An 18,983-nucleotide genomic window follows, 5' to 3' on the forward strand; every position below is an offset into this window, starting at 1 on the left:
TAAGCTTACCAAGACAGTCATACATTTTGAAATGTGGCTTAAAGAGTATTCCAAACCTGTGTGACTATCTTTCTTTTGCAGAACACAAACAAAGATTTATTTTATCAATGTATGATGTTTTTGTCCATACAATGTAAGTCAATGGGGCCCATCACCTTCAAGCTAAAAAAGGACATAAAAGCAGTGGTTTAAACCATTCATATAGATATTGGATATATAATCCAATAAAAAGCTATCATCTGAAGCAGTATGATAGCTTTGGGTGAAAAGTAAAGATAAAAAAGAATCTTGTTCATGCATCTGTTTGATGCATATGCTTTGCAGGTTCTCGTGAGAACTTGTGGTTGTATCGCGCACGCGTCAGTTCTCGAGAGAACATAAGAATGCACGTGTGTTTATGCTGGCTTTGTGTCCTTTGTGGAGCTTGAAAGTGATGGACCCCATTGACTTACAATGTATGAAAAATAAACACTGCATACATCTATGAAAAAATCTTTGATTGTGGTCTACAGAAAAAAGAAATGCATACAGCTTTGGAATGACATGAGGGTGAGTAAATGATAAGAGAATTATAATTTTTGTGAGAACTGTTCCTTTAAGTGTACAAATATTTCTAGGCCATTTTTCTCTGCTGAAAAGAAAACAACAACATCTTAAACAATCCTAAACTAGTTTGCTGGTCTTAGCTGGTCTGCCAACCTTGTCAGGTTGGTCTGTTGCTGGTTTTGGGGCTCTGCTAGACAAGCTAAGACTATATACTGTAGAGTATGCAGTATACTAGTACTCCATTCCCAGCATTTTACAGTTGTGTAACAGGACCAGAAATGGCAGAATAGATTTTGGACAAAACATTTAACTCTGTTGTTTCTCTCCGTTTCAGAATGTTCTGGTCACAGGATCCGTGGACTGCAGTCTACGTGTATGGGACCTGCGAAATGTCCGGCATCCTATAGCTCAGATGATGGGCCATTCCTACGCTATCCGCAGAGTAAAGGTATGTATCTTTACTTTAAAAGTCATCTCTGCTAATTTAGAAAAAAGTTCTCCAGTAAGATGTGAAATTACTTAAGAGTTTGTTGGCCGGCTGGATATACAGAGAGGCCTCTTTTTATTGCATTACTTCAGCCTTTCAATATTGCTTTAATTGAATCATTGCTTTGGCTTAAATTAACGTAACAAGTGTGTTGTACAGTACATTAATGAGGTAAGAGACAGCTTCTGCCTGTGTAAAACACCTAATATTTTTCTGTGCCATGTGACATCTATGGATTTCCATAAGTAAACTGATTTTCTTTAGGGATGTGCTTAATTGAGTTTGAGAATATATGTGGAGAAAAGTGCTTGTGTTATGTGTCAAAACATTCACCAATTAAATTCATTCGAGTTTTGTGCACTTTGACCGTGACCAGTCTGCTGCAAAACATGTGTATAATATAAACAATTTCCATTCCTATCTTAAAGGAATAGTTCACCCAAAAATGAAAATTCTCTAATTTACTCACCCTCATGTCATCCCAGATTTGTATGACTTTCTTGCCAGTGCAGAACATCTCTTTTAGAAGAATATCTCCGCTCTGTAGGTCCATACAATGCAAGTGAATGGGTGCCAACATTTTGACACTCCAAAAAGCACAAAAGCAGCATAAAAGTAATCCATAAAACTTCAGTGATTTAATCCATATGCTCAGAAGTGATTTGATAAGTGTGGGTGAGAAACAGATCAATATTTAAGGCAATTTGTTTTGCAAGAAATTCTTTCTTTTGTAAAATATTATTAACATCATAAACATTTTTGTCAAATCAAAGTCAGTGTGGTATAACAACAGGAGCAAGACATTTTGTTGACATGTGACTTTTTGACTTTCAGGTTGTCAAATGTCAAATCATATAATCCCAAGAAAATGCATGATATTTGAAACAAATACAAATGAATAAAAACTTAGTAAAAACATTTTACCTTGAAAAATATTAATAATTATAGAAAGTGTTACCAATATTTTTCATGAAGCCCATATTTATAATGCATTAGTAATGTCTCATAATACACCTTATAATATGTTGTAACTTTCTCATAAATTATTGTAACCACAATTAGAATTCATTATAATATATGCCTTTTCATATTTATACCTCAGAATATAGTGCATTCTAACACAAGCAACATCCAATTTATCTGCAGAAGTTATAATGTATTATATATATTTGTAATATATAATTGGTATGCTTTAAGTAAAGTGACAAAAGTAATGTCTACTTATGAACATCCATAAGATATTTTTAAGTGGCAATACAATATATAATTACCAAGTTATAAACATTACACATGCACAAAATAACACACATTTAATGTAAATTTTGATATATAACGAAAAACACTTGTAAAGCTACAATGTTCAAATATATCAGAAACTCTCAAGAAAAAATATATATATATGTTGATCACACATGCAGCCAATCTTCTTGGGTGTAGTTTCACTTGTGGTGAATTGTAGGTTACAAGTTTATGTTATGGCTGTTTATAAGAAGATATTACTTTTGTAACTTTACTTAAAGCAGGCAAAGACCACTTGTAATATGATCACCCCATAAAGCCTTTTGACTGTTTACACTATACAGCACTTATACAAACTTTATTAGCTTCTGCTGTGTTAAAATTAGATGTTGCTTGTGTTATAATGCATTCCTGGAGGCCCCACAACACTACACATTTTGGATATCTACCTAATCAAACACACCTGATTCAGCTCAACAGCTTGTTAGTGGAGACTCCAAGACTTGAATATGGTGTGTCTGAAAAGGAAGATATACAAAATGTGCAGTGTTGGGGGGCCTCCAGGAACATGGTTGGAAACCACTGCTCTAAAGTATATAAATGAATAAGGGAAGTCTTATAATGTATAATTACTGTAGTTATAATTATTTATGAGAAGTTATAACTTATTATAAGGTATTATGAGACATTATGAATTCAGTATAATGCATTTATAATGCCTTTACAATGCATAATAAATATGGGCTTCATAGAAAGCATTACCAAACTATTTTATTGCTTTTTACTTGATGATGACACCCCTTGACATTCAAAGATTACATCAGTTATTACATTTAAAAAATTCTTGAAAATTATATAAATGTTTTTTTTTTCAAACGTGTGAAATCATCATGAATAAAAAACTTTGCACATGCATTTCAATCTAGATTTCTATTATTTGTTATTGACTCTTATGCCATAAAAGAAGCCTGTTATCTTTAAATAACCACTCATGAGCCGTTGGAATAAAAAGTACTCTCACTGGGTCAGGGTGAAATCACAAACTGTTTCAAGCTAACGGTTTTGCTCTCAGATTTCAGATAATGTAAAAAAACAACAACAACAAAAAAACTGAAAGTGTGAAATACGCAGCTACGAGCACAGATGCAGAGTATTACTGCACTGAGAATACAGGAGGGCTGTGAACCATGAAAGTGTGTATTGTTAAGTGTAATCACATGAAATAGCTTTCAAATGATCTCTGTTTATTTTTATTGTATGGTTATTATATAATCTTAAATTGCACTATAACAGCTATATCACTGATGAAAAGTCCAATTGTTGTCTTTCTCATTTACCATTCTGCAGATTTTGGAAAACTCTCTATCCCTGGTCACGAGGCAGATAAAATATTTGTTATGAACCTCTCCATGTGTTAATTCAACTGAGATGATAGAGTCAGGCAGAGGGAGTGAGTAATCAATAGACACGTATAGATATCTGAGATCTCATTTTGATCACATATTATTTTAGCCTGCTAACAAGTATAGGTTTCTTCATCAGGCCTTTGGTTGTTCCCCAAGATATCAGGCTATCTCAGCATTTCTAGGAAATCACTGACACTGTTTGACATAAATGCAGTGCCTCGCAAAGAGCCTGCTTTTAAATCAAAGATATTAACAGTGGGCTAGATAGTCTACAACCACGTTCACATCACAGAGAAGTTGCTCACACAACATTTTAAATGGTGAGAAATGCTTCAACACTAGCCCTTAAGTGTAAAATCACATTAATATTGTATTCTGTTATAATAATAAAATATGACAAATGTCAAGATTGATGTAAAAATTGCATGAAATTATACCTGACTCTTTCCACTGAAGTCAAATCTGATACATAAATGTGTTATTTCCACCTATGAAAGTGGCCCACATCAGAATTGTAAATGTTGTATTCAAATTATTGACGTAATCCATTGCAGTTATTGGTTTTGGCAGCTTCCGTATATGAATGCCTCTTTGATTTGTTTGTCTTTTCCAGTTCTGCCCTTTTTACAAGACTGTTCTAGCATCCTGCTCATATGATTTCACAGTCAGGTAAGTTAAATATTTGACCACAGATGGATCTTAAACACTTTTTTGATTTCTTGATCAGACCATTTCATTGGGCACTATTTGCCTATTTTAAGATAATCGGCATAGACAAATTACCTTGCTCTCTTGCCCCTTAAAATTGAAAAAAAACAAAAAAACATATATATATATATATAGTGTACATCCCATTTGCTATCATTAAATTGTATTTTATATATTGGAATTAGAATGGCCATCAGCCACATTTGTAATCTGATTTATTCTCAGATTGTTCCGTCTCTTCAGAAAGATGATGGCATCATATTAAGACTTGTAATTTTCTCTCTGAAATGAAACATCATGTATGAACATCATATACTGTACATTGTGATTTCTTATTTCTAAAGACCTTTTACACAAAAATGTAATGTACTATCTAAATCTACTAAACCATGTTGTGGACAAATTATGTTTCCTAGTGACATTTGGATTACAATATCTATATTTAGAGGTCTTCGTGTTATTTTCTTGAGAAATTGTAAATTCTTCATTTCTATACATTTAGCAGAAGAACTGTTGCTCTGGCCTATCAAATGAGGTTGTAAAATCAACTGATCTCATTTCAGGGTACAGTGGTTTATTCCTTTTGCCAAGTGTCCATTCGGTTAGTGAATGCTTGTGTTTTTATCGAGCATGCAGCTCATTTTTGCATAGGGTGGATGATATTTAAGAGGACTGTCAAGGACAAATCAGCAGAAGACACGGTTATAAAGCAAAAATCACTCACTTCAGCAAAAGAGATCTCATCTTTGAAACATTTTTGGATTTATTCTTTCCTAGCTTCATGGCTTAGATAGTGTAATTAGATTTTTTTCCCCTCCAGACCTTTTGCAAATATTCTCTCTGAATCGTATGATAAAATGTGATTTTACATGATATGATATGATAAAAAAAAAACAGATTTTACTTCCTTTAACAGAATTTTCAAATATGATTTCTAAATTAACATGCATTGATGCCAGTGCCAGACATATAATAAAGTTACTTTGTGCATAAGGAATGTTCCGGCTTCAATACTGCATGCTGTTGATTACCACAAAAAATTATTTCCAATTGTCCCTCAATTTGTAATAACATTCAAAATAGTGTGTTAACTGTAATGCACTTACTATGGACATTTTTGGGACTGTTTATTTTTTTTTTTTAAGGCATTAAGCATGTTATACCATGTATACTCAAAAGAACTGTTTACATAGAGAAATCCACACACAGTAAAGCCTAGTGCTCACTACATGACAAAAAGCTCGTCTCATTGCTGTTTTGATTCAGTGACTGGTCTGCAACGAGAAGCTTGGATCTCATGAGGAACGGTCGTTCATTATGTGCACTCCTGTGTCATGCCGAGACTAGTCCCAGACTTTACAACGGTTTTCAAACCAGCTTGATAGCTAGACGTCTTGTCGTCATGTGTGCACACTGTCCCAATGAGCTGAAGACTAACAATGAGAGAGAGCATTAGAGAAAATAAAATAAAACCTCACCCTTTTGCAAAAAATGTGAATGCAGGAACATGTACAATAGGGACACAGATACGGGCAGCATGCACATTAGAAGCTCAGTTCTATCAGGAAGACTCGCAGACTTGAGTGAAATTTAAGATGACATTTATTTGATGAATATAAAACAGATTTGTTATGTCTCTCTTTGGAGTAAGCTCCGTCTGGCAGTCCGAAGAAGTTGTACTCGGCACCATCATATCCTGCTGGAGATAGGAAGCAGGGGCGAGGAGCCTACCCCCGTGCAGTACGGGACTCAACCTGTGGCGGTGGGGTGGTGGAAGTTGCCGTGTTAGCACACTGAAAAAGCAATGTGATATTGTGAGCAGACTTATAAAGCAATGGCTTACATGTGTTTGGCTGGGAATTACCTAGCTAATGGTATGATGTATAGCTGCTAGTCTTCCCACTAGAACTACGCTGCACTTACATTTACAGGTACTGCACTAAAATAACTCATTCTGCTCTAAACGTCATGTTTGCAAATAATTAAGAGAAATTGTGTGTCGGTTTTCATTGCTTTCTTTCAAATCTTTAACTTTTTTGCATTTAATTATCATTCAGTAAACACAAGAGTTAATGATTGATGAATGTCCTCATGATATCAGAGACTCGCTCCTCGAAATCCGAACACAAGTGGTCAAAAGAGATGAGCAGGTGTAACAGTGATGCTTTTGGCTTGTAAATTTGTGATCGTATCACCCAAAATGCATCTAAATACCAGTGTACACATGGCCTCAATCGGGACAAATGATCGTGTATTTGATACACTACAGTCCTGAAGTGTTTGCACCAGCATGACGGAAAACAAGACTGAGTCGCAGGGTGCCGACTACAAGTCGTGTTACAGTACATTGGCAACACATAAACAAAAGTTAACCTGCCAATAGGATAGTATTCCCACCTCTAAAAGGACGATTTAGACAATCTTACAGCTCAAATAACATACATTTTGTAAAGAATAATTATTATAAACACTTTTTACAAAATTAAGCAACCCTCTGGTACTCTTGTGTGTGTTTGTTTACAAACAGGGACAAGTCAAAATATTTTTTATAATAATTGTCAGCATATTGCAGATGCTGACAAAAGAGCTTAAAATTGCTTTGAACCTGGAGCAGTCTCTTAAATCTAAAGTTAATTTAGTCTACTTAACTATCCCAAAAAGATAGATGGGAGCCACCATCATATTTCCAAGAGGGATAGTTTGCTGTAGTCCTTTGAGGCAGAATGTCTTTTCAGGTGTCAGGTCAATTGATCAAACTTTGCCTTGGCTGTTGGAGAAAGATAACTGAGAGTGCTTTATCTGAATTGACAAGCTTTAAAATGAGAATTGACTTGGACATGTGCAGTGGTGCCCACAGTTGGTCTTATTAGAGGTGAGTTTATCTAAGCCTACCTTTAACCTTCTGTCCAGTCAGTACTTGTCTTGGATATCGGCTTAGATTAATACTGCCAATTTGTCTAGTATGATAAAAACTTTTTAGACATCTTATTCTTTATCCTTTTAATTTTCCGGGTTTTAGAATAATAGAAAATCCATCACAATGGAGTTATGGGAATGTAGACCAAAAAATGCTAAACAAATTTGAACTTAACTTACATTTTTTAGCTTATTTTAGGTTCTTTCTTTCAACTTCATGATGTATCGATATGATACTTGCTAAACATTATTGTAGGAGTTCCCATTTAAAATGGGCATATATATGTAGCAAATTCACAATTCAATAAGCAAAACTTGCGTCGAATGACTAGACCTGTAAAGAATTGAATGCCTGTCCTTCACATATTGAATGACAGTTTTTGTGTGCTTTTCCTTTGCAAAGTAGGACTTATCCAAAAACATTTTCAATGTATTTGTTTTATAATTTTTTTGTAAATAAGCTAATATTTCGTCACAGTTTTTATTTGTGTACAAAACTAATTTCAAGCATTTAAGCAAAGCCCTTAGATCAAAAGGTTTTTAGGATCACAAGAAACATAAAGTCAGGTGTGTCCAAACTTCTGACTGCTTCAGTACATTGTTGCAATTGAGCAAGTTTCTTAAGCAAGAACTTTGAGTTTGTTATCATACTTTAAGATAATTTAATATGAATGATAGCCAGTTAATTGTAGAAATAGTATTTGTGGTTTTGCTCCCATAATTGTAAATTCTATTTAAAACAGGAAATTTGCTGTTTGAACAGGATGGGCGCTCATTCTTCACTGAGGTGCCATCTAATTAATTTTACCTACATGTTTAATCTGTGTAGATTAGATAATGCAGACTGACAGATAATTACCGGAAATTATTTGGCTTAGTGAAAAGGGAGTTTATTTGAATGCAAAGCCTTTTTAAAGGGTTTACATTCTAAAGAACACAAGAGCCAACTGTTGCTATTTACTTAACCCAGTCTACTCGATCGCTCTTTCGGTTCTGTCAGCTCTCATTTACAGGAGATAAGGTGTCCTCTTTCATGCACAACAGCTGGCTTTTTTTTGTTTTTTTTTGTTGCTATGGTGGCACACAATACTAACATGCTAGTTCAAATCATGTTGAGTACTGAAGGAAAATGATGTCTCTCCCCGAGTTATTTGACAACTAATTGGGCAGGGATGTTGATTCTTTTATATAGTTCACTCCATTGTGTTTGGTAAGGAAGGGCTTTGTCTTGTCAGCTCATGACAATGGTTTGCTCAGTGTAATGTAATACCTTTAATGAACTAGAGTATGACAGTTATCAATTATATTATTGGTTCTAAAGGAGCCTATCAGTGAAAATATCTATTACACAAACCTGCTGCCTTCACAAAAGATGACCTGCTCCTGGTTTTGTTAAAGCATCCTCCAGTCTTTACAAATTCGGAGAAGCATGCCGTATGTTATAGTATGGTACCACTATTGGTTTGAATTTAGTTGGAAGTCATGTAGTCCCAGATAGAATTGCTAATTATTTGTACATTTTCTACACTGATTGTGGGGGGAAATCTGTAAAATTCTCCAAGAATGTATTTTAAATAGGGCTGAGAGTGCTATTATTGGTAGCTAAAAGTATTATCAAATAAGCCAAATTATTTAAAGCAGCTTTGTGCAATTTATGTGCCACTATTGGATCAAAGGGAAAATAGAGCAATAATCTGCTTCTGGAAGTAAAAATCCTATTCATTTTTCCTATTCATAACTTTAAACCTTTAAAGACAGAATTACTGTGAGCTCAGAGGTTGATAATTGATGGAATAAGGATGCTCCTGTTGAATGTTTTTTTTTATTTTTTAAATTAGGTTTAATAGCAGAATTTCTGGTTAACGTCTGCACTACCCGTGAATCCCAAAGAGAAACTCTACCAATCTGAGAGTCATAGCAAACAAAACTGAATCTGAAAAATCTGAAAATGTTCTTATAATTAACAACTTTAAACAAATGCTTCAGTCATCACAACTCTCGGAAAGTATGGGTATAACATATTTATAGGATATTTGTTTTGGCAGACTAGATCTGCTATTAGACATTAATTTGACAAATACAATCCCCCTGTAGCAGATGTAGACCGGTGGAGCTGGGGAGGTGGAGGGTTTCAGAAAAAACGCTCGAAGTGCACTCCAGTGAAAAACTGAACCAGTTTTTCCAGAACCAAGACGGCTGAAAAGGTTGCGGGCATTGTTGCACTCTATTGCAAAAATGATGACAGTTCGAACAGGTTTCTCAAACACCCCCCAAATTCACACCATTGGTTGAGCCGGAAGTTGCCAAGGCGCTAAAAAAACAGAGCAGTGTTTTTGAAAGAACATCAGAACCATAGTGTTAACACTCTACAAACCTCAAATGAATTATTTATAGTTGTCTCTGCAAATTAAATAGAGATAGGAGGTATTTTAACATAGAAAAATGTACACGCCTTACCTTTTATATCTGAAATGTCCGTTTTTATATCTGATCAAATTCCGTGGCTCTTCATGCAGAATTTTGTTTTCACAAATTCTGTACAGATCTAGTCATTCGGCACAAGTTTTACTTATTGAATTGTGGCTTTGCAACATATTTATTGGATGACTCCAATATAGATTACTCCAATAAATGTTTTTTTTTTTTTTTTTTGTGCCCTTTGGCCTTATTAGTCAATGAGCCTTTTAGTCTCTGATCCACACACCAATTGTATCGATGCCACACTGCTAATTTAAATCAGCAACTATTTACAAAAACATCCATAGCCTGAGCACCTGTCGCATCATTGTGCTTATATATAATATCCTTCACATATGCTCTATGGCAATGTTAGTATTAATGCCTGCCTAATGTTTGTCTATAGACAGGGAGTTTTTTCCTGAGAGGTGATTTAATTACATTTGCTGAATGAATCAGTTGGGGCCTGGTGAGCCAGGGCTGCGTCAGGACTTTGCACCACTGCCCCGTCAGAGAAGACAAACGGCCATTCAATTAGCATGATTGCCTTCTGCTGTTCTGTGTCTACAGATTCTGGGACTACTCCAAGAACCAACCGCTGCTGGAGACACTGGAGCACCACTCAGAGTTTGTTTGTGGCCTGGATTTCAACCTGCACATCCCTAACCAGGTAAACCTGCAAACACACACACACACAATGCTGTTTTGCTGTGGGCAACAACTGAGGTGAGAATAATTGTGAGCTAAAGCTGAAGGGAAAATTCTGAACATTTCGTGTTTTTTGTTGGAGCCAAGGCCTAGTGGTTCATTTACATTTACATTTATGCATTTGGCAGACGCTTTTATCCAAAGCAACTTACAGTGCAATTATTACAGGGACAATCCCCCCGGAGCAACCTGGAGTTAAGTGCCTTGCTCAAGGACACAATGGTGGTGGCCGTGGGGTTAGAACCTGCAACCTTCTGATTAACAGCCCTGTGCTTTAGCCACTACGCCACCACCACTCCATATACATCGTGCTATGGTGTTTGTGGGAAACGGGAGATTGAATCCAGCTTGCAAAATTCCTGATCTTGTTCCCCCAAATCTTTTCCTGTCCATTCTCTTTCCATCCTATCAATAAAAGTGGCAAAAGTAAAATATAAATGTAAAAAATGTAGTAGCTTTCAATAATGCAGCAACTTAAGTTGTCAACTCCTAATGCAAAGACACAACCTCTGGTGCTGTGTTAGTTACAGAGACATATTTTAAAGTGTAAGCAATGTCAGCCACTTAGCCAATTTCCGCCAGACTTGGCCATTGAATCAGACCACCCCTCTTTCCAAATTCCCTCCCTTCAAAGACATTGCAGCAAACCTACATGCTCAAGTTAACTACTAATTTATCAACTATCAATTTGCAAAATGAGAACTTTAATTTTGTCACCATTTCAATTAATTTATATGAAGTTAACCGCAATCTTTGCCTCTGAAGAAAGGCATGTCTTGCAAAGCAAGACAGTAGGTACATTTGTTTGACGTACACACACAATAGAGCTCAATCCATAACACACAAACCATAATAATGGTGGCAATTAACAAACATCTTTAAGTAAAAAGCTCCTAATATCATTACATAACAGCTGACCAACAGTGGCAAAAAACCCCTCACATAAACAGCATAAAGTCAGCAAATAGCAAAAAATTACCCCAAATCACTATACACATAATTTATTCATGTTGCAATGCTTGCTGGGAACGCGCAAATCAGCAACTTTGTTCAGTATGAAACTGTTCATTCAGACAACTCTATTTTACTAGTTGGGACAACATTTGGTGTAATCTTGTTGGTTTATGTTTTCATATAGATTAAAATTAATTGCAATTTTGAGTTTCTGTGATTTAAAAATTAAATTTTTTACAGTTGTGCTTGGAAACCTGGGATAAACAATTATGTTCGACAATCCGATTCTTTTAAAAGTGTTTAGTGCTGACACAGAGTTGGTGTGATGACTCAGGATACCTATTTCAGTGAGATCTGTCAGGGTGTAAGGACATTTGAAGTGTGATATTTGCTAAAGATCCCTTGCAGCATATTAAAGGAAATCTGTCCATCTTAGAACAGCAGCTCGTAACTGACAGTCTTGAATCAATATTTCCACAACACCATCGGTAGCTCCTATCAATTCTTATTAAACCTCAACCTAAGGCCTGGTCCGTTAGATAGAGACATCACCCAGAATGTCTGTCTCTCTAGGACAACAGTCATCACTGTAGAGGTGGCATACCCTGTTTGTAAAACTCATACATGAAAGCAGTCACGTACCAATATCAGAGCAGTGATATCCTGGTTGCGAAGCACTCAGCTCATTGAGATGAGGGCTGCAGTCATGGGGAGCAGTTTCTGTCTGACGTCAGCACTCACAGTGATGAATAAGAGTCAAAGCAGTCAGTGAGCTTGATGAGGAAATCTGCGGCAAACCCCCTGGTAGCCACACTGTGCCAATATGACATGCTTCTGGGTTTGAACTTTGAATGGAGTGTAAACTATAGGTTACCTACAAGCCTAGTCTCGCATAGCCAGACATGTCTGGTCCTCATTGCAGCTTATTCTGTGCAAGAACAGCTCAGTTAGACAGGAATATACTGACTGACTGTCATGTATAATGACCAATCCCATTTAATTTGGTTTAATAATTACATTTAATGTAATGGTCTTTGTTTAGGGATTCTGGAAAAACCCTAATAAGCTTAAAGTGTAAAACCGTGAAAAAGCCAACATAGGCAGATGCCTCTTCTTTGGTGCCCTCACAGCAGGTGGTGCCCTTGGCAACCACCTTGTTCACCTATGCCTAAAAATGGCCCTGCTGTCCAACTCTCAATAAACCCTTTAGATTCTTTCTTGCACTATCAAAGCAACCTAATCCGTTTAGCTGAATTTTCATAGTTATTTTTTCATAGTTTGTATAAGGGAATTATGACCCATTTCAGTAATGAAGAGTTTCGTGCCAATCTGACTACAAATTAGGGAAGCTTTTAAGCTCACTTAGACAGCTTGCCAATTTCTAAGTATTTTGTATGTCTCCTAGAAGATATGATATAGTGCACGAGTGGTGGAATCACAAAAATGAGTGCATTATGACAAAGCCAAATTGCAGGATTGAAAAATTATGCATGTATTATATTGTTAGTTCTTCATGGGGCGTGTGTACAGCTGTTGGCAGGCTGCAGGTGGTGGTGGGTTGTTCCCGCAAGGTGAGGGCAAGAACTGTGAAATCCTTTTTCTACCGCAGTCCCCTCTTCCCTGCCAACCACACACATTCACACACACCAGCTCGTGCTTCTCTCCTATTCACTCTCAAAGCCAATGTGCAAGCCCACGACTCACCCTGAGCTATTGTTAAATATTCACACATACAATCATACACAGACTCCAGCATGTTGTTTGAAAGTTGAAGAGATCAGACACTATATGGGACACTATATGCTCCCAGCATGAGGCACAATACATTTTACACCCACCTTTTTCGATTGAGAGATAATTTTTAATCTCTTTTAGCGCCACTCAGTGGACATTTCACCTCGGAACTGCCGCAATATGTGTAAGGAGCCACGTAATATAATTTTGCTAAAATGTCGGCATAGGCACAATTTTCATGAGATCTGACCCAGGTTTTTGCATCTGTCGGTCACAGTTTGTGATTGTTTTTCTTTGTACACACGTATTAGACAAACATATTTTTTAAGTGCTGCATGCAAGACACCTGCATTCTGTTCCCTTTGTTGCGCTCCGTCTATCTTTTTTAACACAAGGACGTGTTCTGTCTGAACAGCCACAAAGAATACTCCTTTTCTGGAATAAAATCGCTGTAACACGAGTGGCTTATTGCTTTAATGAAGACCCCTAAACTTTATAATAGACTTTTTTTTCCCATCCTACTGATTTCCTACATACTTTCTTAGTGGAAGCTTTAAGCTAATCTATGGGTTCACTACTGGTCAGTGCTGCTCATCTCAAAAAGGCCCCAGCCGAAATATCAGTTTGTGCCTTCTTTATTCACATACATCGCCTAAAACGTACAATATCCTAAACCAAAATTCCTCATTGTCCCCCTCTTCACCCTAACTTCATTCGCATTATCAGTTTGATGGATCACCTCCGCTCAGGTTTGCACACTGAACATCTATACAGTCATTATGCCTTTGAACAAAGTGAAGCCTTCAAATGCAGTTACTTTACTGTAACCAGTTCTTAAGAAAGAGTCAGTCTCCGACTTCATCTACACCCACAGCAGGCAATATATCATTAGTTCACACCTTTTGACAAGCAGCCCCAAAAGAGGACACACATTGTCTTCACAAAACAGAAATTGTTCCTTAGATGAGCAGAGTGGAATCCTTTGGCTACAGTTAAATTGAACTTTGTGTGACCAGTTTACCACCTATTTACTCTATTGCCATCCCTGCATCTGTTTGTTCTGCACTGCTGCTCTCTGCCTGGCACTTTGTCTCTTTTGTGCATTTTGTTGTCAAGCAATTAATGGAGGACTTTTCCTCCTCAATGGGTGACTCAGGCTGGATGCTAGAGGACTCTGGAATAATATGATTCAGAGGAAAGAACTGCAATAAAGCAGATCAGAGCTCAAACGTTTCTGCAATGCTTTGGCAACACTAAATATATCATTTTCATATTTTGTTGAATTTAGCCTCAAGCGGTGATATTAGGTGGAACTGTGCTTTTCAAATTCTATTTTAATAGGAATATGGACATAAAAGAAAGAGCGTTATCCATAGACATAGCATTTTAATTCAAGCAAATGTATCAAGAATCAAACACATTTTAGATTCATTTTAAATGTGCTTTACATACAATATGACATACTATCTCTTAATGGACTGTCGTGAAATTTTTATCCATGGATAATTATTATGCCTGCTCTTTTTATGACTGTATTTGTTGAGAAACAACATGGAATAATGTAGGCTTAATTCATTTGTAACACTGCAGGACTATTTAAGTGAATGCTAAAAAGTGATGATAAAATAGTAAATGTCTGTATAGTCACATACATAGATATGTGATATGTCTTAGATACAACAAAACTTTTAAACATTTCTACTGTTTTTGCCCGGGAGAGGCAGCTAATTGAACACATGTTCAATTAACAGCTTTTGTGACAACATGCCCCAATAGGTAGATTTTCCTTTTAAAATCTATCTTCATCATATAGTTGGTAAAAACGTGTCTAATTTAAGAGGGTTTTGAACAACGTAGGTGTTTGAAATCATCATATAAAGCCTCTGTTAGAGAAAACACATTTGTGTGATTAGACTTTTGATTCAAAAACTTAGTTCCTCAGATTTAGTTAGTGTGACAACATTCCCCAGTTTCTCCTTTTATCTATTAGTTTTTTTCTCATATCCATGTTTTGTATGTAACTACCATTATTAGGGCTGGGTATTAATACAAATTTTCGATTTGATTCTGATTCACAAGCTTTCGATTTGTTTCCAATTTCGATTCGTTTGAGTATATTTCAAGTAGTATGTCAATTTTGATTACATATAAAAGGACATTCTCTCTCAGCTAGTGATATATCTCAGTTCATTATACAGGGGATCTTCTAACTTGGTACATTAAGAAAATATTGATTTTTACACATTTTATTTTATCATTAGTTTTTCATAATTTTGGTCACATTTAGCTTTTTTAAAAATTAATACAAATTCCCATGTATTCCATAAATAGATAAGTCTTTTGCATATATTATAAAGCATTTATACATTTTGTCAAATATATACATTTACATTTATGCATTTGGCAGATGCTTTTATCCAAAGTAACTTACAGAGCACTTATTATTACTGGGACAATCCCCCTGGAGCAACCTGGAGTTAAGTACCTTGCTCAAAGACACAATGGTGGTGACTGTGGGAATCAAACCGGCAACCTTGTGCTTACCATTTCTGTGCTTTAGCCCACTACACTACCACTCCATATTTAATGTTTACATGCATAATTTGTTCTGTTCACAAGTATTCACATTGACTTATAGAACACATGCTAAAACAGAACAGTCTCTTTAAGTTTAGCAGCTGTTCAGTGAGCCTCTCACAGAACTGTTTTGGTTGAGCGCACATTACAATACCTATCTACATCCTGGCAGCACATTGCAACATGCTAAAACATGCTTGCAACATTAGCAACAGGCTAGCAATGACTAGCTACATGATAAAACATGTTAGCAATGCCAAGCTACATGATCAAATATGCTAGCAATGTCTAGCTACATGCAACATGCTAGACTATAGTAGAGTCTTTTTAAGTTTTTCATTTCTGTTATCATGTCTCCCTTTTATTTTTTTGGAATCAGATTCATGTAGCGTTTATCATAGATAAGTGATGTATTTTAAAAGTTGGCATACAGAGTTCATTATAATGGGTCATAAGTTTTGCAACTCTGTACTCAATACACACTACTAATTAGTACTTTTAGATGAGCTACTCTTTTACTCTTACTTGAGTAGTTTTTAGGATAGCTACTTTTATTCTACTCACACACAATTTTGGGAAGTAACAGTACTTCTACTTGAGTGTGATTTTTCAGTACTCTTTCCACCCCTGGCTGTGTGATTAGAATTAAATGTGGGTTTTTTAACAACAACTGTGACTGTATAGAACAGAAAGGGTGTTAAAAGAGACATTATTCAATGACAAATGGATTGCGTGGATTTCATCTTAGACACATTTCTACACAGAACAAGTCAAACCAAACATGTACTCTCAACACACAAAAAAATATGCCACTATAATACTTAATCACTGGTGAGAGAAATCTGAACATTTACCAGTCAGTGGCTAATCACAGACATTTATATTTTCATAGTGCAAAATATGGTTGCAAATACAAGTGATTTGAGAATCGATATCGAGAACTTTAAGTTCTGATCAGTGTTGGCTGTAGTCTAATTACAAAGTAATTCGTTATTGTAATCAAATTACTTTTTTATTAAAAAAAAAGCAGTGTAATGCATTACATTTTAAATTCTTGTAATCAGATTACAGTTACTGACTTTCAATTAATTTAATTAATTTTAAGTACATTATAGGGTTATGCTTATTTATAATATATTAACAACGAAAGAAAGACATTATTTTGAATTTGTTGAGCAGAAAAGTGTTTTAAAAGAGTAACTTTTAATAAGATTGATTTTTCAATTAAGTAATTGGTAAAGCTATCTGATTAAAATTTTATATAAATAATTATTCATTTGAAGTGGATTACTATTTTTAAGTAATTTACCCAACAATGATCGCAATGTATCGGAAAATCAATATTCTTACTCAGCCTTAATCATTATTATTTTTGTCTTGGTATAATATTATTATTTACAATGAGGAAAACATAACAAAGGTTCTCTGTTGAATGTACTCATTTTTGTGGCAATTCATATAACTCCTTGCATGAGAAATATTAAATGTTTTTAAAACTCTTTGAAGCTGCATCAAACAAAATAAACAATTCACTGGTTCACTGGTCTTACCTGCAACATCGTGAGTTAAACATCATTATTGTGCATTTCAGAAAAGCTGAATGCATATGTGAGTCAGTCTTTGTTTTCCAATATCAAGGGTGCACTCTCAGCACTGTCAGAGCTACTGAGTGAAGCCAGCAGGGTTTCATTTCTTTGTGCTTGTGCTGAGGCTATAAGCTCTCTGCTTTACATTAACCACCATGAATTTGGTGGATGTGTTTTTAAATTGGTAGTTCCTTTTTCAAGCTCTTCGTCTTTCAACACAAAAACAGAGCATAGCTCAATCAATCTATAACAGAAGCGACAAGGTTAACTGTGTAGCTTTTTTCCGTGATAAACACTGGATCTTAATTGTTGCTTGTGTATCATTAAGTGGTCAGTTTTATTAATCATGCCAATCGGGAAAAGACAAAAATGTCTCTTTTTAAATTGATGATCATTTAACCAATTATGCTCCACAATAACCAGCATCAAGCAAAGGACTCCAGTACTTAATCTTTTAATTAACACTTCAATTACATTGATGCATTTTTAATTGTGTGATTTCTGTCCTTTTTCACAGATTGTGGACTGCTCTTGGGATGAGACCATAAAAGTGTTTACCCCTTCATGTCTGGCTGCTCTATAGAGCTCGCTCCGCCGTATAAAGGTCATACCGCAAGGCACAGGGGAGTCGCTCTTCTGTTTCAATAACAGGTGCTGAGTTTGCCAAGATTTCACTGCAGTTTTCCAAATGACGCTATTAAAGGAGAACACAAGGGATGCATCAGGAGCAGTTCATCGGGAGCCTGCTACAGAGGAGGAGGGAAGCCCTGTTACTAGGATGTTTCATAAGTGTAAAATAAAACTAAAAAAGTGAATATACCTTAAAATGGGAATGCATGATTGTTGCCTAATGTTCATTGCCCTGCTGGAAACCAGCCTAAACTGGTTAACTGGTATTAGCTTGTATAAGCTGGTGACCCAGCCTAGCTATGCTTGTCTAGCTGGTCTCCCAGCCTGGCCAGCTAAAAAGGCCCCCAAACCTCTCTAAAACCAGGCCGACTGACCAGACTTGGTGGCCAGCAAACCAGGCTGGTTTTAGCTGTTTTTTTTTTGTTTGTTTTTTCAGAAAGGTTGTAGCTTATTTAGTGCATAATATGCATTTATATTGTCTTCCCCTTTTTAAGCTGATGTGAATAAATCAATGCAATCTGTCAGTCTCAATTGAGATAAAATCTTGTTATTTTGTAGCTCTCTCTCTTTCTTAATTCATAAAAATAGATGTGTTACAAATTCAAATCGGGACCCTGATTCTGTATAATCTAATTTATAACAAATGTGTATAAAACATCATATATAATCAGCAGGGAATTAAAAAATATTTAAATGAATATTTATGTAAATAAACAGATTAGTCTGCTTCGTTCAGAAACTGCATTTATTTGTTGCGTTTCAGTATAGGTTGAGGAATATTGGATAATTTCATACATGTATAGTTATATAACTGTCATACTAATACATATTATGTTCAAATTTGAACAAACTAATACTGATATTAAACAAAGCAATAATAATGCTACCCTGACAAAAAAGTACGCTGGCTGATGGTATCAGATGGAATTCCGGTGGTTTCATATACTATGGTATTTACATGGTACTATAAATGTATATTAGAGGTGGACCGATATATCGATATATTGCCGATATTTTTTTTCTTCTCCATGTTCC

General features: G+C 35.7%; 1 protein-coding gene across 1 annotated transcript in view; it reads left to right on the forward strand.

Annotated features, from left to right (window-relative positions):
- pex7 (peroxisomal biogenesis factor 7) overlaps positions 1-18,479 on the forward strand; it is a 37,193-nt gene extending 18,714 nt beyond the window's left edge. Inside the window, exons 7-10 of the mRNA XM_052096618.1 lie at positions 881-994; positions 4,292-4,347; positions 10,330-10,429; positions 17,836-18,479. Of these exons, the coding sequence (XP_051952578.1) occupies positions 881-994; positions 4,292-4,347; positions 10,330-10,429; positions 17,836-17,901 (336 nt within the window). The 3' untranslated portion in view covers positions 17,902-18,479. The remainder of the gene's footprint in view (positions 1-880; positions 995-4,291; positions 4,348-10,329; positions 10,430-17,835) is intronic.
- The last annotated feature ends 504 nt before the right edge of the window (positions 18,480-18,983 follow it).

The sequence above is a fragment of the Xyrauchen texanus genome, chromosome 28 (assembly GCF_025860055.1).
Source record: "Xyrauchen texanus isolate HMW12.3.18 chromosome 28, RBS_HiC_50CHRs, whole genome shotgun sequence".
In the NCBI taxonomy this organism is placed as follows: Eukaryota; Metazoa; Chordata; class Actinopteri; order Cypriniformes; family Catostomidae; genus Xyrauchen; species Xyrauchen texanus.